The sequence below is a fragment of the Gopherus flavomarginatus genome, chromosome 9 (genome assembly GCF_025201925.1).
Source record: "Gopherus flavomarginatus isolate rGopFla2 chromosome 9, rGopFla2.mat.asm, whole genome shotgun sequence".
Lineage (NCBI taxonomy): Eukaryota > Metazoa > Chordata > Testudines > Testudinidae > Gopherus > Gopherus flavomarginatus.
In genome coordinates, this window is record NC_066625.1 from 20,352,695 (window position 1) to 20,376,645 (window position 23,951).

At 41.4% G+C, this 23,951-nt stretch overlaps 1 protein-coding gene across 1 annotated transcript; it reads right to left on the minus strand.

Annotated features, from left to right (window-relative positions):
• Positions 1-275: 275 nt before the first annotated feature.
• Positions 276-8,882, minus strand: RSL1D1 (ribosomal L1 domain containing 1). The gene is made up of 9 exons (XM_050967759.1): positions 8,781-8,882; positions 8,114-8,253; positions 7,177-7,315; positions 5,902-6,050; positions 5,704-5,805; positions 4,569-4,662; positions 4,354-4,482; positions 2,947-3,192; positions 276-851 (listed from the first exon to the last, which is right to left on the minus strand). Exons 1-9 carry the CDS (start codon positions 8,802-8,804, stop codon positions 501-503), a joined length of 1,374 nt encoding a protein of 457 aa, XP_050823716.1. The 5' UTR covers positions 8,805-8,882; the 3' UTR covers positions 276-500.
• Between the last annotated feature and the right edge of the window lie 15,069 nt (positions 8,883-23,951).

Genomic DNA, 23,951 nt, shown 5'->3' on the forward strand with positions numbered 1-23,951 from the left:
TTGTCCCAGAGGTGAGCCAGTATCCAAAGCAACAGCTTTGTCACAAACCCAAAGCATATTTATCATTGCACAGCCTCCATCTATCCTTAGAACATCAACAAAAACTGTATTTCCCTCATCTTTACTATCCTCTCTCTTCTCTCCCTTTTCAGTTGTTAAAAGGAGTCACCTCTTGGAGCATCCACGTAGCTAAATAAAGCACTGAAGTGTATTTTTAGTACAGGCAAAGGAAATAATAAAGCCTGGGGGATGACACAAAGAAATGCAGAAATCACCAAATTAGAAAAAGGTTTATTTACATGTCTCATAGCACCACTGCTACTGGAAGGAAACACTGACAGGCCATTACAAACCTTGGTAAAGACAGCTCCCTATGCTCAGGCTCTCTTTTAATCAAGCAGTTTTCTCTAGTTTATAGTGATTTTTTATTTTTTTAAGCAAAACAAATACGTTTAATCAGTTCACTTTATAGGATAAAGCAATAATATAACTGACAGAGTTCAGACTGATTGTGGGACTTTCATTTTCTTGGACATCTGTTTTGGGGTTTTGGGAGCTTTCTTGGCTGACTTTACAAGCTTGCCCCCATGAGGTGTGTCAAAGGATTTTGCTGCTGTTTTTTTGGGAGTCTTTTTCAGCTCCTTCTCCTTTACTACTTCCTTTGGGATCCTGGGCTTCTTGGGCTGTTTCTGTTGAGCTGGTGTTGGCAAATCTTCCTCATTTTCAGCCAATTTCAGTTTTGTTTTTGGAGTCTCTGGAGCCAACGATGCCATCTTTCTCTTACCAAGTGGTGTCTCAGGTTTTCTGCTCATGTTTACACCTTTTCCTGGAGTCTGATTTGGTTCAGTTTTCTGTATTTAAGACATGGGGAAAAATCTTATCTTACAACAAAGGACACATCATAATTGTTTTGCAAGACAATATTGATAAAAACATTAGCACTAAAGATCAGTGCCATCCAATGAATAGAATATTCTTTGCCCTAACTCAGCTGGTCATATTTCAGGTAGACTGTGCAAGGGTTAATATAAGCCAACTCAACCATGAAAAGGTCCAAGAAAAAAATATTTTGACTGATACTGTACAGAAAAGGAACAGACTTAAGGAGAACATGCTAGTAGTTGAAAGGTTGTGCTTAAAATAAAAAATCCAAGATGACTATTTTTCATTTTAGAACAACTTTGTAAAATACGTTCATTCATTTTCTCTCCATTGGATATTTAACACATTGCTGGAAATGTCTGCAAACTGAGCATGGTTAGAGATGTGAATACCAATATCCTCCAAAGTTAACTTGATAGTTTTGAAGAAATTTTAATTACCGCATATACTTGTTCATTAGCCTGTTTGTTTATAAGCCGACCCCCCAAAATGGATAGGTAAGAATACCAAAAACTGTATTACCCTTTCATAAGCTGACCCTCTACTTCAGGGGTTGGAAAACTTTGGCTCCTGGCCCGTCACAGTAAGCCGCTGGCAGGTCAGGATGTTTTGTTTACTTGGAGCGTCTGCAGGCATGGAGCCCCTCAGCTCCCTGTGGCTGTGGTTCCCCATTCCCAGCCAATGAGAGCTGCAGGAAGTTTCCATAGCTCCCATTGGTTGGGAATGGCAAACCGCAGCCATGGGGAGCTGAGGGGCTCCATGCCTGCAGACGCTCCAAGTAAACAAAACTACAATGCATTAGATCAGGGATTGGCAACCTTTGGCACGCAGCCCCCCAGGGTAATAGCTCATGCTATTTACCTGCCATGTCCACAGGTTCGGCTGATTGCAGGAAGCAGCGCGGGCAGAGGGATATGCTGGCCACTGCTTCCTGCCACTCCCATTGGCCTGGAGTGGCAAACCATGGCCAGTGGGAGCCGCACTCCACCAAACCTGCAGACGCAGCAGGTAAACAAACCGGCCTGGCCCGCAGGGTGCTTACCCTGGTGGGCTGCATGCCAAAAGGTTGCCAATCCCTGTATTAGATATTCAATTCAATGATTCCACAGAGTTTAAAATCATCAAATTTTGGTGCAGACCTGTTTATAAGCCGACCCTCGCTCTTTGATTCATCACCTTTTTTACCAAAAATATTCGGCTTATGAACAACTATATATGGTATATGATCCTGAGTGTTTCCATTCCCAGTAATGACTTGATCAGTATAAACAGTGCATCAAGGCTTTCAATTTTTAATAGCCTTTGGGTCTCCTATTTTGTTGCTATCAGAAGTATAAATTATATGTATTAGTCCACAAAAGATTTGATGTTACTTCTCCCCTAAGTAGTGACCTCCACTCAGGCAAAAGGAGGCACATTTAAAGAGATTTATTTGATTCAGAACTTGCTTCAAAGCTGTTTTATCTCAAAAGTCAGAATAAGGGAATGAATTGCTACCACACAGCTATGATTATCTATGGCAACCAGTCCATTACCAACATACTGATGTCAAACAATTTGATGAAATGGTACACAAGACACATATACGGGCAGAATATCCATTTACAGAGTGCATAGTTTTCATCTTTCCAAATAGCAGACATGTGGAAAATGCGTTGACTAATTAAGATTTTGGACATCTGGAATGCAAAAAGTAGATAAAATTTCACTCCAGAAGCCATTGTTTTATTTAAAAGAGAACCTATTATTTGTGCTAGTCAGAAGTAATATTGTTTAAAAAAAATTGCTTCCTCTGTCCATAAGAGGCTTGTAAAAAATCCCAAGAGAAAAGAATCCCTTGCTCTTGTGATGTCCCCAGGAATACATGTTGCACTCCAAGTGTATTAAAACAGACTGTCCTGCAAGCATTAGGTTAGACATACCAATGATTTAACTTGCTCGCTGTTTCCATTAGCCTGTCTCAAGCCTTTTCCTTTCTAAAGGTATATTTCATCCACATTCAAAATCTTCATTCAGTTAAAGCTAAACTCTAGATTTCACAAACTTATTGTTAAATAGAATTACCTCCTGCCCAGTTACATTGGCTTCTGTTTGAATAGGAACAAGTTGCGGAATTTCTCCATCATCCTCATCTGGTTCTGTGACTGCCAAGGTTTCTGCTTTTCTCTTCTGTTCCATCTCAAGATCTTTGGTAGTAGCATTATTCTTCATCTTCTTTTCAGCTATCACTTTGGCTTTAGTTGAAGTCTGTTTTGTGACTGCCTTCTGTTTTGTGACTGCCTTCTGTTTCCTTTTTGTCCCTTCCTTTTTCTTATAGGAAGAATCAAAACATCTTCAATTGCACATCATCCCTCCATCCCAGTCGGACACATTATTACAAATATACTGATCTATTTTACTACAAAGGCAAGAATGAATAGTCCACTCTTGTAGAACTTCTGAAACTGAGATCTTGAAAGAGTGTTAACTTCTAAACCAACACTAATTACAATTCTTTGGTAACAGCAATTTTATAAGCAATGTTACCATGCATCTTGCTATGCAGCAGTTCAGATTTGGCAACAGACAAGGAGGAAACAATGCTGAGTTTTACTTTTACAGAACTTACTAAAGGTATAGTAATCCTGTATGAATGACATACATGGACTAATATATACTGTATTAATATCAATAAATTACAGGGTTTAGTGGATTCTTATATATCTACATTTAAAAAAATTCTTCCTCTTCCCTGTATAGAAGTTATGCTGACATCAAAATGACAACTTAAAGTGTAGAGCTGTGAGCAATTAAGCAAAAATCAACTATTTTAAGTACAGGGAAATCAATTGCAAAATTCAATGCAAAGAAATAACTGACAGTCTTCAAGTGGATTAAATTAATGAAACAACATCCAAATAAGACAAAAAAATAATAACCCAAACTTTTTAGAGTTTATTACCCAAACAATATTGAAGTCATAGTTCAGCTGATAGCAATCGATGCATCCTCCTGAGCTGTGCATTAGTTTAATTAATACGATTAAGTATTTGTTTTCATTTTTTGTATTTTCCTTATGAAAAGAACTGAAGCCGTATAACCTGGCTGGTCCATGAAGACCAGATCTCAAGGTAGAAACAAGGGTACAGAAAAGTGAGGGAATCTCATCCTCTACCAGTTTAAGGGAGGAGACTAGCAACACTATATGATTGCGTTTTCCATTTGCCACTACTTCAAGTAGAAACAGTGGTTTCCTATTACCATGTACTGTTGGAAAAGCATGCAGTCATGCTAACAAGTGCTGAGTGAGAACAGTTCATCACCACTTATGTGTACTGCTGTCTGTGTACTGCACCTAGATGTCTGGCAAATATCCCCAATGCCAACATGTTAAACTTACATGACAAGCTTTATTCCATAAAGGTAACAAATAACCAGTTATAGCACCACCTTGTAGAAAGTTATTCAGCAAAGTTAGTAGGAAGTTTTTACCTGTACTCCCTTTTGATGCAGAGATGGCTGCTTGTCAAGCTCATCTAAATTGGAGATATATGAATTGAAGATTGGGAGAGCAACAGATTTGAGTGTTTTCAGGTGAAGAACTTTAATATTTTTCCAATTCTGCAATAATTAAGAAGAGTAAATATAAACAAAGAAACGCTTAAATCAAGTCCACTTGACATTCTAATTTAATCATGTCATAGTACCTTTGGCAACTTCTTGGAAATCACCTCAGCGGCAACAGTAACATTTTCTAATAACTCATCAGCTTTCATTCCAGTGTGACCTACACGTGCTGTACTGAAAGAAAAGAGAGGTGTGCTGTTTATCTGACATGAAAACAGACCTCCTGACTGAACCACTTGCTTTTAGGCATATCAAGAAATTGACTATGAGTACTGTCTATTCACAATGATCCTAATTTTAAAAAAAGAATGCTGGACTTCACAGGGAAATAAGATCTATTGTAACTATTTTACATTAGCCTTTTCAGTACTTCTTTTTGGTTTGCAAGATGCTATTAAATCTTTAAAGAATACCTATATTTGTAGCAGGAACTAATCATGGATAAAGAAGTTATAGAAGTCTTTTAATAAAAATAAACAAAGGGGGGAAATCTTAAGAAAAAGATACTTCAATTGGTAAAACAAGGAGTTGTCTCTCAAAGGTCATAAGGGTAACGTTTTCAGAACTAAGTGACTTAGTTTCTTAAGACCTGTTGACTTTCAATGGGACCTATGTTCGAAAGTCCATTATGAGCTTTTGAAAATTTTATCCATAAATCTTCAAACTACCTATGTACATCATTAGAATAGCTAATAAGTGTTATGCCCGTCATAAAATAAAGATTTAAAATACAGAAAAAAGAGAATTGTGTGTTAATATGGCAGTTATCTCTGATTTACAGAAACAAGACCTTCTCATACAATGGAGTGTCCTGGTAAACTGATTTGTTATTAATGGTAGTAAGTAACTCTATGCAATCTATTAGGTCACACACAAATGTAGCAGGATGGGAGATTAACACTAATGTTTAATGCATTATGATGATTAGGGCTATGATGTCTTCTCATTTTTTTTTCTTAAAGTTACAGTCAAGTCAAGAGGTCAAAAAGAAAACTCCTTGTCAAAGTTTCTGTTAAAAAACAAACAAACCCCAGTCTCTCTGGACAACCCAAAGTCCACTGCAAGTACTGTGCATTTTAGTGAACCTTTACCTCACTTTATTCAAAGCCCTACTGGAGGAAAAGTAAATAAATTAATTCAATATTGCATTCTGACCCTACTATTGAGCACAATACTGTCCTTCAAGTGAAGCACAAGCCAAAAATCAATACTTACTAACAACACCCCTTGTTGGTAACTGGAAGTATAGTTCCCTGAATATGTTTGTTTAGTTCCTTAGCTAGATTCTTGGCTTTCAGGTTTACAGATAAAGGTGCCCTAAAAACAAAAAAGGAAAAGAAAAACAAAATTCAGTAAGAACAGTTCAGCTTCCCAGGACAATACGTTAAAAACATGTATTAGCTACAGACTTACTTTTTGCTTTGATAAAAGTGTTTCCCTATATGTGAGGGCAAAAGCCTTCTAATTCGGTCATCAGCCAGGAAGAGGTCAAATCTGTTCAGGAGACGACGTTTTGCTTCAAATGGTTTGTATTCTTTTTTGAGAGTTTTATAAGAGATGATCTGTAATGTGAAAGTAATAATAGGATTAAACTCCCTTGCAAGAATGAATGGAATACTTCTATGATTATATACAACTGAGTGGCATGACTGCCAATCCAATAAGACTTCCACATTAAAATGTATTCTGTTGTCTTCTCTACTTTATTTTAAAAAAAGACCAACTGATGTTTAAAAAACAGGTAACAGCCTTTTAAAAAAAATCAAATCTAACATTTTGTATTGTTACCAATAAAAAAATATATATATAACTATCAAATGGTAGCTGAAGTACATATGGTCACACATAATCAATCCAAAACCACACATTTCAAAAAGAAATTTTGACTGCTTTTTATTCCTATTAGAACATAGGAGCCAACACAGCTGAAAATGGGAGAACTGCGAATTGTTTCAGCTTGTGTAAAGCAGTGGCTCTCAAACTTTTTTACTGGTGACGCCTTCACATAGCAAGCCTCAGTGTGACTCTCCCTCCCACATAAATTAAGAACACTTTTTTATATATTTAACACCATTCTAAATGCTAGAGGCAAAACGGGGTTTGGGGTGGAGGTTGACAGCTTGTGACCCCCCATGTAATTACCTCACGACCCTCTGAGGGGTTCCGACCCCCAGTTTGAGAACCACTGGTGTAAACAAACTCTGTTTAACAATTCACAGGTCAAACACTATATAATTTTGTCCTGTAAATAAACATGTTAGAGAATATTCAATTTTCCATTTATGAAAGATTATCTTACTTAAGTCATATCACAGTTAATGATGAAACCACACTGGCAATCACTGAAAAAAAGCTTTCTAAAAATGCTTTAAAAACTAATTTAGAATTATTGTAAACTATTGGCACGTTAAAAATGAAGCAAAAGAAGTTATTAATTAATAAGCGTGCTCTGATATATTTTGCTTGCATAATATTGAAAGCAATGACAATTTTACTCCTTTGGGTACGTTTTGAAGTTTTGAAACTTTGACAAGCTAGAGAAATTTCATCAGAAGTCCTAAGTTTTGAACCATCTGAATTAAGTTAATATTTTGCATTAGAAATCACACACCTGTTTTTCTTCTTTTGAAGTTTTAAGCAGAGAGACAAGACATTACTGTCCATATCATATTCCAATGTGTTCCTTACCTGGCTGATACTTGTGATCCCATTCTGGATCAACAGTTTCTTGTACAAGTTTTCAGTCTGTTCTGCAGATAATTCAGGTTCATCTTTTGTGAAGAGGCAAACTTCAGATGTTTCTGGTCGAATACCATGAGGAAGTGGGCTATAAAAAGAGAGTGAGAAGGGTGGAAACATTCAGAGATGGATTATGAATCTCCCTTTCCAAAGTCAGGCCTACAGAGAAGTTCAAAATCACTACAGTTATGAGTACTTCAGAAAGACCTTAGGTCCCAATCTTTCAGTGACTTAGGTGTGTTCTATACTACAATTTTACATCTGCCTGAGAGATGTAGCTATACCAGCCTAACCCCTGGCATACACCCCACACTAGGTTGATGTAAGAATTCTTACACTGACCTAGCTATTGCCTCTCAAGGAGGTGTATTATTCCTCTCATTGGCGTAGATGGTATCTACACTGAAGCACTGCAGCTGCAGCATTTTAAGTGTAGACAGACCCTCCCATGCTTAAATACTGAGTAATCCCACATACCTCATTAGGACTACTTAAAAAGAAGTGTAAAGATAAGCATATGTTGAAGTCTTTGCTGGATTGGAGCCTAGTAGATAGATCCATACAGAGATTATAGGCCTAAATCGTGTTTTATTTACGTAACTAATGTAAATGACTTCAAGTGAGTAAGGTATGAAGGATCTGATCCTTTATATATCTGACTCATATATCATGGAAACTCCCACACATGCTCAGTCAGTGCTCCAAACTTTTGACACTACTAACAATTCTTGAAACATATAATATATTTAAACATGGTGGTCTTATGGGGATACAAGCAATGAATGTAAGTTCAGTCCACTGCATGCCACAGCAGATGAAAAGTATTTATTATAGAATACAGAAAACCAGAGCCTTTGAAGAAAACCAGAAGTGTAAGAATGCTTACATTTTGATAACTTGTTCTTGTGGTGGGATTTTCCATACTGTCACCATTAAGTATACATTCTCATTCTCATTCAAAAGCAGTTCATCTGTTTTATTTTTGGCCTTTGTGTATGCGAGCAAGGCCTGCACTGCCTTTTTAACCTGGAAGGGTAGAGAAACAGCAAGATAAAGTAATGTTAAGGCCAGGCCTGAGTTCTCCTATTAGTGTGAATCAAAGTGAGTTATTGGCAGACACGCACTCTATGGTTAGTACTGCCTGGCAGACCAGTGTGCTCTCTCCCAGCACCAGAAGGGAGCTTCTGCTTTACAGTTAAAATGTATTCGGTTTGCCAGCACTGATGTTCCCCCTAGACACAGCACAAGTCACCGCGGAATTCCTTCTACCCCGGGGCCAGAGTTCCAAGCTCTCTGGCCTCCGCCATCCCATACTTCGACCCCTAACACAGCCGAAGCCGGGCGAGCGCGGAACCCCCCTCCCGCTCGTCCCCAGTGCCAGGGAGGGCTCAGGCCTGAGGCAGACGAGCTGCCCCGCCAGCAGCCGTACAAGGCTCAGGATCTCCTCGGCACAAGGCCCCGAGTCCGCACGCCGGCAGTGACGAATCTCCGCAGCGATTCGAGCCTCCACGACACGCGACTCAAGCCCTGCTTGGCCGAGCAGCCGCCGGTACCTGTGGGCGATCCAGCGCCGCCATGCTCCCGACTCCTCACAGCAGACCGACACGTGTGCGTGGGCCACGGTCCCTGCGCACGCGCACATGTCGCGTCGTGATGACGTAAACAGCGAGCGCAAGCTCTGGGCGGTCTGTTGCTTGAGTGAGTTTTCTTGCTGCGCTTCCGCTTGGCGCGCTTCGGGGGGGGAGGGAGCTGCGGCACGGGGAGATCGCTCTGAGCGGGGAGGAGGGGCAAATTGTTCTGAGGGGAGAGAGAGAGAGAGAGGAGATCGCTGTGAGGGTGGGAGGGGGTTGCAGGCAAGAGACTCTCATAGAATCATAGATTCTTAGGCGTGGATGGGACCTCACGAGAGCGTGCAGTTTAACCCCCTGCTCAAAGCAGGACCAAGCCCTAAATGGCCCCCTTCAAGGATTGCACTCAACGCTGGGTTTAGCAGGCCAATGCTCAAACCCCTGAGCTATCCCTCCCCCTAGATCTCTCAAAGGCGGGAGGCAGCTATGGGGGGAGGGAGAACTGAGGGGAAGGAGGGAGCTGGGGAGGGAACTGCGGCCACGTGGGGGGTGGAGGGGAGATGATTCTGAGAGGAGGGTTCTAAGGTAGCTCTCTGAGGGGGTGGGGGAGACTGCTGAGGGGGGTGGGAGCTGTGGTCACACAGGGAGGTGTGAAGGTGCGGGGGAGGAGCTGAGGACATAGGGAGAGTGAGGGGTCCAAATGGGAAGGGAACCGTGGGTAGAGGGAGGATGGTCTGCACGGGTGGAGCTGCTGGCATAGGAAGTGGGGGTGGGTGGGTGTTCTAATGGGGAGGGAGCTCCGGGCACAGGGACAGTAGGGATCCAGGAAGGGGCGGGCTGTGGGCACAGGGAGCCTGGGGCTGCAAGGAAGGGAAGCCAGCTGTGGAAACAAGGGGAATGGGGGTCTCGTGGGGTTACCTGTCATAACCTTGCCTTCCTACCATAATACCACCAAGGCAGCTCTACCAGTAGCTGTCTAGTGATGGGAGATTTCTAAATGAAAATCTAGTATGCTGCAGGGTTCAGGTGTTTTTACTTGCAGGTTTGCATGACGTACCAGAGCCCTCTTTGCATATGTAGACAAAGCCAGACTCAGCAGAGTGTCAACAAGCCCAAAACAAATACTCAGGAATAAAATGTAGCAGGCCTGACACCTAGTTTCCTACTCAAGCACTAGATTTAAACTTTGATGTGTGTATATTCAGGCATCCTATCATGGGGGCGTTTTTTTCTTAATTAGTTCCTCAGTTGTTTAGGGCTCTTGATTATTCGCAGTTAACTCACGCGATTAACTCAAAAAAATCAATTGCAATTAATCTCAGTTTTAATCTGACTGTTAAACAATAGAATACCAATTGAAATTTATGAAATATTTTTGGATGTTTTTCTACATTTTCAAATATATTGATTTCAGTTACAACATAGAATACAACGTGTACAGTGCTCACTTTATTACAAATATTTGCACTGTAAAAATGATAAAACAGTATTTTTCAATTCACCTCATACAAGTACTGTAGTGCAATCTCTTTATCATGAAACTGCAACTTACAAATGTAGATTTTTTTTGTTTTATAACTGCACTTCTTATTTACAGTGTCACCTGAAAGTGAGAAGAGGCATTTGCATGGCGCTTTTGTACCAAGCATTTCAAGGTATCTATGCACCAGATATGCTAAACATTCGTATGCCCCTTCATGCTTTGGTTGCTGTTCCAGAGAACATGCTTCCATGCTAATGACGCTTGTTAAAAAAAATGCATTAATTAAATCTGTGACTGAACTCCTTGGGGGAGAATTGTATGTCTCCAGCTCTATTTTACCGGCATTTTGCCATATATTTCATGTTCTAGTAATCTTGGATGATGACTCAGCACATGTTCATTTTAAGAACACTCACTGCAGATTTGACAAAATGCAAAGAAGGTACCAATGTGAGATTTCTAAAGATAGCTACAGCACTCAACCCAAGGTTTAAGAATCTGAAGTGCCTTCAAGGAGTGGAGCATGCTTTCAGAAGTCTTAAAAGAGCAACACTCAGATGTGGAAACTATAGAACCTGAGCCACCAAAAGAGAGACTCAAACTTCTGCTTGTGGCATTTGACTCAGATGATGAAAATGAACATGAATTGATCTTCATTACTTTGGATTGTTATTGAGCAGAATCTGCCATCAGCATGGATGCACATCCTCTGGAATGGTGGTAGAAGCATGAAGGGACATATGAATCTTTAGCGCATCTGTCACATAAATATCTTGTGATGGTGGCTATAATAGGGCCATGGGAACATCTCTTCTCGCTTTCTGGTGACATTATGACCAAGAAGCAGGCAGCATTATTTCCTGCAAATGTAAACAAACTTGTTCATCTGAGCGAGTCACTGAACAAGAAGTAGAACTGAGTGGACTTGTAGGCTTTAAAGTTTTACGTTATTATATTTTTGAATGCAGTTATTTTTTGTACATAATTCTACATTTGTAACTTCAACTTTCATGATAAAGAAATTGCATTATAGTACTTGTATTAGGTTTATTGAAAAATACTATTTTTTTCATTTTTTACAGTGCAAATATTTGTAATAAAAAATAAATATAAAGTGAGCACTGTACACTTTGATTTCAATTATAACACAAAATACAATATACTTGAAAATTTGGAGAACGTCCAACAATATTTAAATAAATTGTATTCTATTGTTTAATAGTGCGATTAATCACAATTCATTAATTTTTTTAATCATTTGACAGCACTACTCTTACTCATACTCATAGACTTTAAGGTCTTATTGTATACTTCTCCCTGTCTGCAAAGGGATACAAGGAGGACTGTTCTAGTCTATTCTAGAGGCACGTTGGTTGAAATACCTATGAATACAGTAACAAAATGGGTAACGTGAAGAAATACAGGGAAAATCAGGGGAATGTATCCAGGAGAAACAGAATACCAGGCCTAAGAATACAGTAATAGGGTGACAGGGCTAGAGCTATATGGATTTGACCTTTGGAAACCATGATGAGACCTGATGGAGAGAAACAAATGTAACAAATCTGTATGTTGGGGGATGGAGGTTCGCCCAGCCCTAGGTAACACTGGTAAAGGTTGGCATGGGTGGGTTTTTGTTTTTTTTTAAAGGGTTAATGCTGTCCAATATTACATACCACTTAATTGGGGTGTGTGGGAGGTGAGAGGGGATGTCACATAGGGGGTTTCTGAACAACATGGTCTGTAAGTTCAGGCAAGGCTCAAAATGCATTTCCGCTCTAACCCTCTCACTCTTCAGCTGCAGGGCTTGTAGCAGGTACAGAAACAAAGGCAGCAGGGAGGCCATGCTTGAATATATGGAGTTGGCAGTTCTGCTCATTTCCCCCCTTTATTTTATTCTCTCGGCCTTTCAGTCCTGCTCTCACTCCCTTCTGTGAGATGTCCTCCCCTAGTTTGTTGTTCTGTTGATGTGCCAGTACCAATAGAATACAAGGATTAAAATACTCTGGTCTCTGACACACTCCATGCAGCCATTTCAGATAGCTGGCTTTCTAGCGTCTACTGCAGAAGTAGGCAAACTACGGCTTGTGGGCCGGATTCAGCCCGCAAGCCCTTTTAAGCCAGCTTGCAAGCTCCCGGTGGGGAGCGAGGTCTGGGGCTTGCCCTGCTGTGGTGCTCCAGCCAGGGCAGTGGTGTGGCCCCACTCTGGTGCTCCGACTGGGGCTCTGGGTCGGGGGCCACACCACGAGGCTCGGCCACGCTCCTGTGCTCCTGACGGGGTGCTGGGTTGGGGGGCTACAGCACAGCCCCACTCCGGCGCTGCACCATGGAGCTCGGCCCTGCTCCGACTGGGGTGCTGGGTTGGGAGCCCCACCACACAGCTTGGCCCTGCTCTGGCTGGGGAGCTGGGTTGGGGGCCATACCACATGACTCAGCCTCACTTTGGCGCTCCAGCTGGGTCACAGGCCGCACCACATGGCTCAGCCCTGCTCCGGCACTCCAGTCAGGCACAGAGTCAGGGGCCACTCCACTCAGTTCCCGGAGGCTGTGGCATGGCCCTGCTCTGGCTCCTAAGTGCTCCAGTGGGAGCTGCAGGGATGATGCCTGCCGATGGGACAGTGTGCAGAGCTGCCTGGCCGCGCCTCTGCATAGGAGCCGGAGAAGGGACATGCCACTGCTTCCGGGAGCCACTTGAGGTAAGCGGCACTCAGAGCCTGCACCCCTGAGCCTCTCCCCATACCCCTGCCCCCGCCCTGATCCCCGTCCTGCTCTACAAACCCCTCGATCCCAGCCCAGAGCACCCTCCTGCACCCAAAACCTCTCAGCCCCACCCCGAGTCTGCATCTCCAGCCGGAACCTGCACCCCTTCCCGCACTCCTGCCCTGATCCCCCTCCCATGCTCCAAACCCCTCGGTCCAAGCCCAGAGCACCCTCCTACACTCCAAACTCCTCATCCCCAGCCCCACCCCAGAGCCCACATCCCCAACCAGAGGCCTCACCCCCTCCCACACCCCAACCCCAATTTTGTGAGCATTCATGGCTTGCCATACAGTTTCTATTCCCTGATGTGGCCCTCAGGCCAAAAAGTTTCCCACCCCCATCTACTGGGTAACAAAGTGGATTAGTTAGTGATTTCAAACTTTCCTCTGCCCTAGATAAGAGATTGGAGTAGACTAGCAAGGCAGCTGTTTCAAAGTTGCTGAGATCTATATATGTTACTACATGTATATATATGTGTTGCTAGCAGTGTGATAGGACAGCTTGTAGATGGTGTGGCCTAAACAACATAACTAGAACATGGTAAAATTGAAGAGAGTCCAGCAGAGGGCAACAAAAATGATTAGGGGGCTGGAGCACATGATTTATGAGGAGAGGCTGAGGGAACTGGGATTATTTAGTTTGCAGAAGAGAAGGATGAGGGGGATTTGATAGCTGCTTTCAACTACCTGAACGGGGGTTCTAAAGAGGATGGATCTAGACTGTTCTCAGTAGTACCAGGTGACAGAACAAAGAGCAATGGTCTCAAGTTGCAGTGTGGGAGGTTTAGGTTGGATATTAGGAAAAACTTTTTCACTAGGAGGGTGGTGAAGCACTGGAATGGGTTACCTGAGGAGTGATGCAATTTCCTTCTTTAGAGGTTTTTAAGGTCAGGCTTGACAAAGCCCTGGTTGGGATGATTTAGTTGGGGATTGGTCCTGCTGTGAGCAGGGGGTTGGACTGGATGACCTCCTGAGGTCCCTTCCAACCCTGTTATTCTATGATTCTATGTTTCTTCTACCTGTTGGAGCATCTCTGGCAAAGCAGGTGTGGGACAAGGAAGCTTATGCTGAAATCAGAGAAAGCTTTTTAGAGCTTGCAGATAGAGAGCAGTGTCACAGCACAGAGTGGTGGTCCCAAAAGCACATTGCTGTGATGCATTAGGATGTGGAGAGTGAATTGATGGTCACAAAATATAAAGTCTTCTGCTCATATCAGTAGAGGCTCTGCACAATGAAAATGATAGCAAAACAAGTGACATCAAAGAACGTGTGTGTTTTAGGGATCTTCAGAGAGAAGGAAGATACAGAGACCTCAAGTTTTATTTGTGTATTGGAGGGGAAGCTCCAGCCAGGCCAACAGGGCTGCACGTGGGGGTAAATTACATGCCTTCCCAAGCCTTTCCAGTTTGAAGGGGCTACACCCATCATGTCTGCCCCAAACTATGCCCCTTCTTAAGACTCCTGTTTGAGATACTGGACGTACACAAAGACAGGAGGGTAGAGGAAAGATAATCATGGAAGTTAGACAATTGAGGCCTGATGTAACTTACAAATTAAATCAATCTAGGTAAGTCACTCAGGGCTGTAAAAAATTTCCTCAACCTAGCTACTGCTTCTCAGGGAGGTGGAATAACTACAACAGAAAACCCCCTTCCATCGATATAGGTGGTGTCTGTGCAACAGTAGCACAGCTGAAGTATCTGTAGCATAGACATAGGGTATGGCTACACTTGAAATTTCAAAGCACTGCCCGGCAGCTCTTTAAAGTGTGAGTGTGGTCGGAGCGCCAGCGCTGGGAGAGAGCTCTCCCAGCGCTGCATGTAAACCACATCCTCTACGGGTGTAGCTTGCAGCGCTAGGAGAGAGCTCTCCCAGCGCTGCATGTAAACCACATCCTCTACGGGTGTAGCTTGCAGCGCTGGGAGCCGTGCTCCCAGAGCTGCGGCACTGATTACACTGAGGCTTTACAGCGCTGTATCTTGCAGCACTCAGGGGGTCGTTTTTTAACACCCCTGAGCGCGAAAGTTGCAGCGCTGTAGAGTGCCAGTGTAGCTACAGCCATAGCCTGAGTCAGTCTCCTCAGTGGAACGATTGTCTATGATTGTGGTTGTCAAATGAAAACTGCTCTTAGTCAATGTGTGGGTAGTACATACCAAAACTAAAAGCTTAGTTTTTCTGTAGTTCTAAGTCAACAAACCAGCTGGTGGAAACTCCCTAAGGATTCCAATTTTTTTTAAGTAGTATTTTTATTTCCCCAGACTAGGTTACTTTTTCATTGGAGGCAAATTTCTGAAATCCATATTCTGTCAGGACCATATGTACTACTTGCCTTAAATTGTAGAAGGAAAATATGCAGAAATTTGTAAGAAAAACATTTTGAGGAAGAATTTGCAAGGAACCTATTATTGGAGACATTGGAAAATTTTGCTATTGTTCTAAGAGTTCATTCATTAGTTATATATTTTCTGTATAATCTTAGACTACACTCCTTCTCTCCCCAAGAAGTGATTGGGCAACAAAATGGCAAATGACATTTAATGTGGATAAATGTAAAGTGATAAATAAACCCAACTGTAAATGTAATATGTAAAATGTAACGTGGATAAATGTAAAGTGAAAAAATAACCCCAACTATACGTACAATATGATGGGGGCTAATTTAGCTACAACGAGTCAGGAAAAAGATCTTGGTGTCATCGTGGATAGTTCTCTGAAGATGTCCACGCAGTGTGCAGAGGCAGTCAAAAAAGCAAACGAGATGTTAGGAATTATTAAAAAGGGGATAGAGAATAAGACTGAGAATATATTATTGCCCTTATATAAATCCATGGTACGCCCACATCTCGAATACTGTGTACAGATGTGGTCTCCTCACCTCAGAAAAGGGCAACTAAAATGATTAGGGGTTTGGAGACGGTCCCATATGAGGAAAGATTAAAGAGGCTAGGCCTCTTCAGCTTGGAAAAGAGGAGACTAAGGGGGGATATGATAGAGGTATATAAAATCATGAGTGATGTGGAGAAAGTGGATAAGGAAAAGTTATTTACTTATTCCCATAATACAAGAACTAGGGGTCACCAAATGAAATTACTAGATAGCAGGTTTAAAACAAATAAAAGGAAGTTGTTCTTCACACAGCGCACAGTCAACTTGTGGAACTCCTTACCTGAGGAGGTTGTGACGGCTGGGACAATAACAATGTTTAAAAGGGAACTGGATAAATTCATGGTGGCTAAGTCCATAAATGGCTATTAGCCAGGAATGGTAAAGAATGGTGTCCCTAGCCTCTGTTCATCAGAGGATGGAGATGGAGGGCAGGAGAGAGATCACTTGATCATTGCCTGTTAGATTCACTCCCTCTGGGGCACTTGGCATTGGCCACTGTCAGTAGACAGATACTGGGCTAGATGGACCTTTGGTCTGACCCGGTACGGCCGTTCTTATGTTCTTAAGGATAGTGATCTGATAAATGCAAATAAGAATAATTGAGTTAGAGATAAAAAGATTATGGATGTTTACACTCCTAGTGTAAAAATTAAAAAAAAATGCTTTAAACACAAGGGAAGATGTCAAACTTCAGTATTAGGACCCTACCAAATTCACGGCTGTGAAAAATGCATCACAGACCGTGAAATCTGATCTTCTGCATGAAATCTGGCTGTCGTAGGGGAGACCAGATTTCAGAGCTGAAGGGCTGTAGAGAGAAAGCTGCTGGCTGGGCCCCCAGATCAGTGGCAGGGTATGGTAATGCTACACCCTTATTTCTGTGCTGCTGCTGCTGCTGGAGGCAGCGCTGCCTTCTGAGCCGGGCGCCCAGCCAGCAGCTGCCTTCTGGCTGCCCAGCTCTGAAGGCAACAGTACAGAAGTAAGGGTGGCAATACCACAACCCCCATACACTAACCTTGTGACTCACTTCTGGGTCCGTACCCGCAGGATTACAACACCATGAAATTTATGATTTAACTATCTGAAACTGTGAAATTTAGTTTTTAAAATCCCATGATCGTGAAATTGACCAAAATGGACCATGAATTCGGTAAGGTCCTATTTATGATGATCCACAAATACTTTGTGTCGTCATTTATAAGTACACCTCTACCCCGCTGTAACACGACCTGATATAACATGGGTACACATACAATGCTGTAAAGCAACAGTTGGGGGGCGAGGGAAGGGGCTGTGCGCTCTGGAGGATCAGCGCGTCAGTGTGACTGGCTCTAACATGCTGCTTTGAGTGGCATGTTAAGGGTGCTGGGCTGGAGCTGAGGGGTTGGATAAGGGGTGGAAGGTCTCAGGGGGCAGTCAAGGGATGGATGTGTTGGATGGTTTGGAGGTTCTGGGGGCAGGGCGGTCAGGGGACAGGGGTGTTAGATAGGGCATGGGAGTCCCAGGGGGGCCTGTCAGGGTGGGGGTATGGATAGGGTTGAGGAAGTCAGGAGACAAGGAGCAGGGGGGCTTGGCTAGTGGGTGGGGTGTTGGTAGGGGTGGTTGGATCTCTGGAGAGGGTGGTCAGGGGACAAGGAGCAGGGGCTGTTGGATGGGTCAGGGGTTCTGAGGGGTCAGTCGGGGCAGGAAGTAGGAAGGCATCAGCTAGGAGGTGGGGACAGGCTGTTTGGGGAGGCACAGCCTTCCCTTCCTGGCCCTCCATACAACTTTGAACCCCGATGTGGCCCTCGGGCCAAAAGATTTGCCCACCCATGCATAAGGAAACAAGTGGAGAAATTGAAGAAGGATCTCGATTTCACATGCTCGGGCTAGGACGCTTCTGCACATCAAGGTAACGAATTTAATGCTAGCAGTGGATGGCTTAATCATTTTAAAAAACGTCATGGCATTTTGCAAGTTGCAATTTCAGGAGAGACACGCTCTGCAGATATAAAAGCTTGCGATGATTACCCACTAAAGTTACAAGAGATCATCACTGAGGGTGGCTATGCTCCGGAGCAAATCTATAATGCTGATGAAACCAGCTTATGTTACCATATGCTGTCGGATAGAACAGTTGCTTCTAGGACCAAAGAACCAAAGACCAAAGGTGGTAAGGTGATAAAAGAGTGACAATACTTTTTCTGTGTGAATAAAACCGCTTCACATAAACTTAAACCTCTGTGCATAGGCAAATCCAAGTCACCTATGGCTTTCCACCATAAGAACATGGATTCGCTTTCATTCATTTATCGCCATTCAAAAAATGCCTGTATGACATTGGATATTTTCGAGGAATGGTTTAAGAAGTATTTTGTACCAGCTGTCCAGAACCATCTATGCAGACAAAACCTGGAGCCAAAGGCATTGCTCCTACTTGACAACTGTCCTGCTCACCCCCCCCAGTTGGATGGGAAGATAAAGGTGAGCTACCTTCCTAAGAACATGACGTCCAAAACACAGCCCCTTGATCAAGGCATTATAGTCACATTTAAAATGAAACTATCGTAAAGCCTTAGTAAATAAAATTGTTGAGGACAACAGTAGCATAACGAATGTAATCAAGAAATTGAATTTGCTGGATGTATTTAACTTAGGTGAGACAGCCTGGCTAGGAATCACTCCGTCAATGATAGAGAAATGTTGGCATCGTGGTCTCAAAAGTGCTTTTGTCACTGAAAGCGATGACAACCAAGATGAGGAAGAAGACTAAGATAAGAACAACTTTGAAGGTTTTACGGAAGAAGAGGCCATGGAGGCAGAACAAGTCTACAGGGAACTTATGGCTCAAAGTGGAATAGCTGATGTTCAAGAGTGGATGGAGGTGGATGCTGTGTGTCCAACCTATGAACGACTTACAGATGTAGATATAATTCATAATGATGCCCGTCAACCACCTGGTGCCTCAGAAAATGTGTCTAACCCTGAGGATAGTGATAAAGAACCCTCGGAGCCACTGCCCAAAGCTGCTGATGCGGTTGTAGGGTTAGAGATTGGTCTTAAGTGGCTAGAAAGCCAGGATGTGGATAGACTGCAAATACTGCAGTTAAAATCCATAATTGATCTGGCAAAGAAGGCAGCTCGCAGTAGCATGAAGCAACAAAGTATAACAAGTTTTTTTAAAAATTAAAAAAATGTTAAAGGGTGCATCTTATAAGCAAGCATCTTGTACTCCCCAAAAAGTTTTCAAACTACAATGTATTTAATAGTTAACAGCTCATATTACATAACAATCTACATATAACATAGTTGGCTAAGTGACAAAGTGGCCCATGCTCCTATTTGCTAAAATACCAAAATCCTTTTTTACAACAATTTGTAAGGATGTGTAATTAAAAACATTTTTCTGATATTTTATGTGAATTCTGCATTTTCCTAAGCATTACACACAGACCAAATGATTGATATATGATGAAACCTAGTCCTCATGAGCGCATTTAGCAGTGTTTAGTACCTGTGTTAATACACTATCTTTTAAGTAAGCTTATAAAATAAATTGTTGTAATTAAAGAAAGGCAATACAATTTAACTATTGTAGAACAGATTTATTTACTGCATACAGTGTGTTAGTTCTAAAGAAATGATTTGCTGACTACTAATAATGGAAATGCTGGCGGGCAAAGCAAATTTGATATAACGCGGTTTCACATATAACGCGGTAAGATTTTTTGGCTCCCGAGGACAGCATTCTATCGGGGTAGAGGTGTAGTGTGCATATTGTCATTGATGCAGGCTGTGATTAACCTTCCTCTGGACTAGAGTTGATAGCAGGAAACCAAAAGCAGAATTTTTTTTTTAAATTGGTATTTGGAGCCTCAAGCCAGTATTTCTACATATAAAGGGGGGGAAAAAATCTGATTGCTCATTTTATTGTTACCAAAGCCATTATTAGAAGTGACTGCAGTGGAAAAACTGGTTCCAGTTAGTGCCTTTCTTCTTGACATATAAAGACCTGAAAAGGTTTTCACAACTTAAATTGCAGCAAGGGTAGTTTAGGTTTGACATTAGGAAAAACTTTCTAACTGTCGGAGTGGTTAAGCACTGGAATAAATTGCCTAGAGATGAGGTGGAATCTCTATTATGGAGATTTTTAAGAGCAGGTTGGACAAACACCTGTCAGGCATAGTCTAGAACAGGGGTAGGCAACCTATGGCACGCATGCCAAAGACTGCACGCAAGCTGATTTTCAGTGGCACTCACACTGCCCAGGTCCTGGCCACCAGTCTGGGGGGCTCTGCATTTTAATTTAATTTTAAATGAGGCTTCTTAAACATTTTAAAAACCTTATTTACTTTACATACAACAATAGTTTAGTTATATATTACAGACTTGAAGGAGCCCTAAAAACGTTAAAATGTATTACTGGCACGCGAAACCTAGAGTGAATAAATGAAGACTCGCACATGACTTCTGAAAGGTTGCTGACCTCTGCTTTAGAACTAGGTAATACTTAGTCCTGCCTTGCGTGCAGGGGACTTGACTAAATGACCTATGATTCTATGAAAACAATACTGCTTTAGTTTATCTTGGAAATTGTAGAATTAAAGCCCGTTCTCTATTTTTGCTGGAAGTCATGGTGAAGAACCTAGAGAAGTGAATTGTGCATTCATCCCTTAATTAAAGGGGCATATGTGATTAATTTTTAACTAGGACACCTTTTCTTCCACTTCAGGTGGTTTAATTTTTTGTTTTGTTTTTACAGTGGTCTCTGTTCACATTACATACTGCTGACTTATTTCCTCCTATACAATTCAGCATCTTGACCTGTCTCTGACACTCCTTAGGTATCTTCGTCAAACTTCATCTGGAAAAAAACTTCTCACCTTTCCTTCCAAGCCCTCTCCCACTTCTTTTGTTGTTAATGCCTTTATCTTCCTTGTCACAACACATGGGTATCATATAACACTCCATTCTTCTTACCTTACACACCCATGACCTGGCCAAATCCTTCTGGTTACTACTTCTTCCTCCACAGAATTTTCAAAGTCCTATTCTTGATTAAGCTTTCATTTCCTTCCACTTTTTCCTCTCCTCTATAGTCACTTGTTACTTCCCATCTTGAAATCAGTGTGTAAGCTTGTTAGACAGCAACTGACTCTTACAACGTATTTATACAGTGCCTATGACACTGGAGGCCCAAGCTTGATTGTGCCATCTAGACACTACCAGAGTATGAATAATAGTTATTTCCCTTGAATAATTAGGTTTCACGTCCTAGCTACTCATTCTCCAAGAGAAGGGACCATCCCTACCTCTGTAATTGTACAGAACTCAATACCATGGGACGCCCCCGTGATTGCGGCCTCAGCACTACCATAAGTAACTGCCAATAATAAAACCTATTAGTTCTGCAGTGGATCATAGTTTCTCTAGACAAACAGTACAAGCAAGGTCTGAATTTCTAATATTAAAAAATAAAGTACTTTAGAAAAATTCTTTCCGGCCTTTATACACTATGGAGAAGCCAGATTCTCTCCCCTCCTTTAGTCCCTCCATTTACATAACACTTTTGAAGAACAGATTTGGATCCTTCTACAGCATTCAACATGTGCAAGTTTTTCAATGCGACTCAACCAACTAGAACATTTAGAAGAACAAATATCTGGAAGAGGTGTAGTGATCAGGACGTGGAAGGTTTTCTGTCCTGTCCCCTATTCCACGGAGTTATGGTATCCAGGGAACAGAACTACAAGCACTCTCTAGGCAGGCAGTGATCATATAGTGTTTTGAGGTGAACAGAAGTAATTTTCCATCTACTTAATTCTCCATGTTTTTCTTTAGATTGCCCTACAAGGAACAGGTTAAATAACTTGACCACCTGAGGGTGGTTTAATCAAATCCTAATACTTCTTGGAAAAGCTTTTATATGCAGTATCTTGAGCCACCCTCAAAGAATTGAAGAAGTCATGCTTTCTTCCACTCTGCCAAACAGATTTTTTGGCAACAGAAATCCAACTAATGGTGGGACAGGAGTCGAGAGTTAAATATGAAATTTAACAAGAGAACACAATGGCCATTATACCCAGAGCTAAAGGTAATCCAACATATCTATCAGCCCAGTCAGAAGTAATCTTTGTTGGATATTAAGATTAGAACCAGTGGTAACTCTTCTCCACGGCAGGGGGAAGGGTATAAACTGACTTGATAACCAAGGTCCATAGCCCACTGACGTAAATTGAGAATCTTATCACTTTCCTTAAGAACAACAATAGCTACCTAAGAACTAACTTTGTTGGTATACTTTTCTATAAGGATCCCACATGGAGATTGTAAAGAAGCAGCTTAGGTCTATTGAGTTGCTGACTGAGCACGTTTCTTGGAGTGCTGGGTGAGAAAAAGCCATGAAGTTTTGTATGAAGGAAACTCCATCTGCTCAGCAGATAATCTGAACATTCTGCACTACCAACATAAAAAAAGCAAGACATAACATTTATTCAGACTTCTGGAATGGTTCACCATCTAAAAATGCCCCCAATATCTCAGGACATATATAGACCTCTCCTGAAGGCTATATTTCTCATAATGATGATAATATTTAATGAGTTGGTGGCAGAGATTATTCATTAAGCAATTTTCACTGGGCATCTTGTACCACTGAAAAATCTGTAGCCTCAAGCCATACCACCAGCAAAGACCCTTGTGGAATAAACTTCATAAAGCATCTGGTTTTCCAAAGAACTATCCCTAGTGAATGGCTGGTGCCACTATAGTTAACAATTAGCATAAGTATGCATCAGGAAACTGGAGCCAGCAAATGTAAAGCAGTTTCTGCCTATCTGCAGATATGACCAAAGAAAGGCATATTCCCAGTTAGGTGAATGATTAGCATGCCCAGGGCCCTATTTTATGTGGTGTTTGTTTCCTCTTATAACTAGCAGGAAAGAATGCACTGTCATTTTTCATGTTACAGAATAATCAGGATTCTGCTACTCCACATAAAGATTTTTTGCATTTAACCATTACATATATTATCAAGGTTTTCAGTTCAGTAACAAAAGATCTTAATTATATAAAGTCAGTATAATATATTTATCTGCTGATAAGTTAAGCCATTTCCTTACACTCAGTTCAACTCTTCATGTCTTAGTTCACATGATTTTTTCCTCTTATGGCTGGATAAATCCTTTATTTCTTTCATCTTCATAGTAGTTTGCCATGTGTTTTGACAGAAGGAAATAAGGATTCAAAATGACAACTGTTTAAAAAAGTTTATTACATTGAGGAACTTATTAGCAAGCAGTACTTATTTCAAAACAAAGCAACTGCACCATTTCTTTTTCCTTAATTATCTAAATTAAGCCCACCAATTGTAGTAAAAACTGCACTAACAATGTGGTACGAAGATTTAATGGAGTACATTAAACTTACGCAATTTGAGGAAGATTCAAAAAAAGTCTATGGTCAAAATAAGAAAGGTATATAGACATATTTAGCTCTTATACCTAATAATGAAGCCAAATGCCCTATATTTTTGCTTTGCCTTTTGCTATTAGCATGTTTAAAGGTTGTAAAATATTCAAACAGAATATCTTACAACCTTATAAAAATTTTGTATTGCTTTAACAAGATCTACAACCTACCTTTCAACATATTGTTAATGCACTTCAATTTATGTAAATCAGATTCAAATACACTAGATTTACAATGGAATATATTATAGAAATCCTTGACAGTTCCATGTACCTGATACATTTCCATCCATCAGCTGATTTTCAGGTTTCAGTGATGAATCAGTTTTCAATCCATGATCAAACTAATCAATTTAAGTCCTCATTATAAGTTTGCTCAAAAGTGATAATTCAGATATTTAGTGCTTCAGTCGCATTTCAATACTTTAAATAAAAAAAATAACTTTACATTAAGGTCCTCCCTGAACTGTCACTCCCCAAAGACAGTTTTAATAAGGAGAAAATTTCAAATGCATAAATATTTTGGGAGCCAATATATGTACTTGAGAATTTTCAGTCAAACCAGAAAAACAAAAAGAGC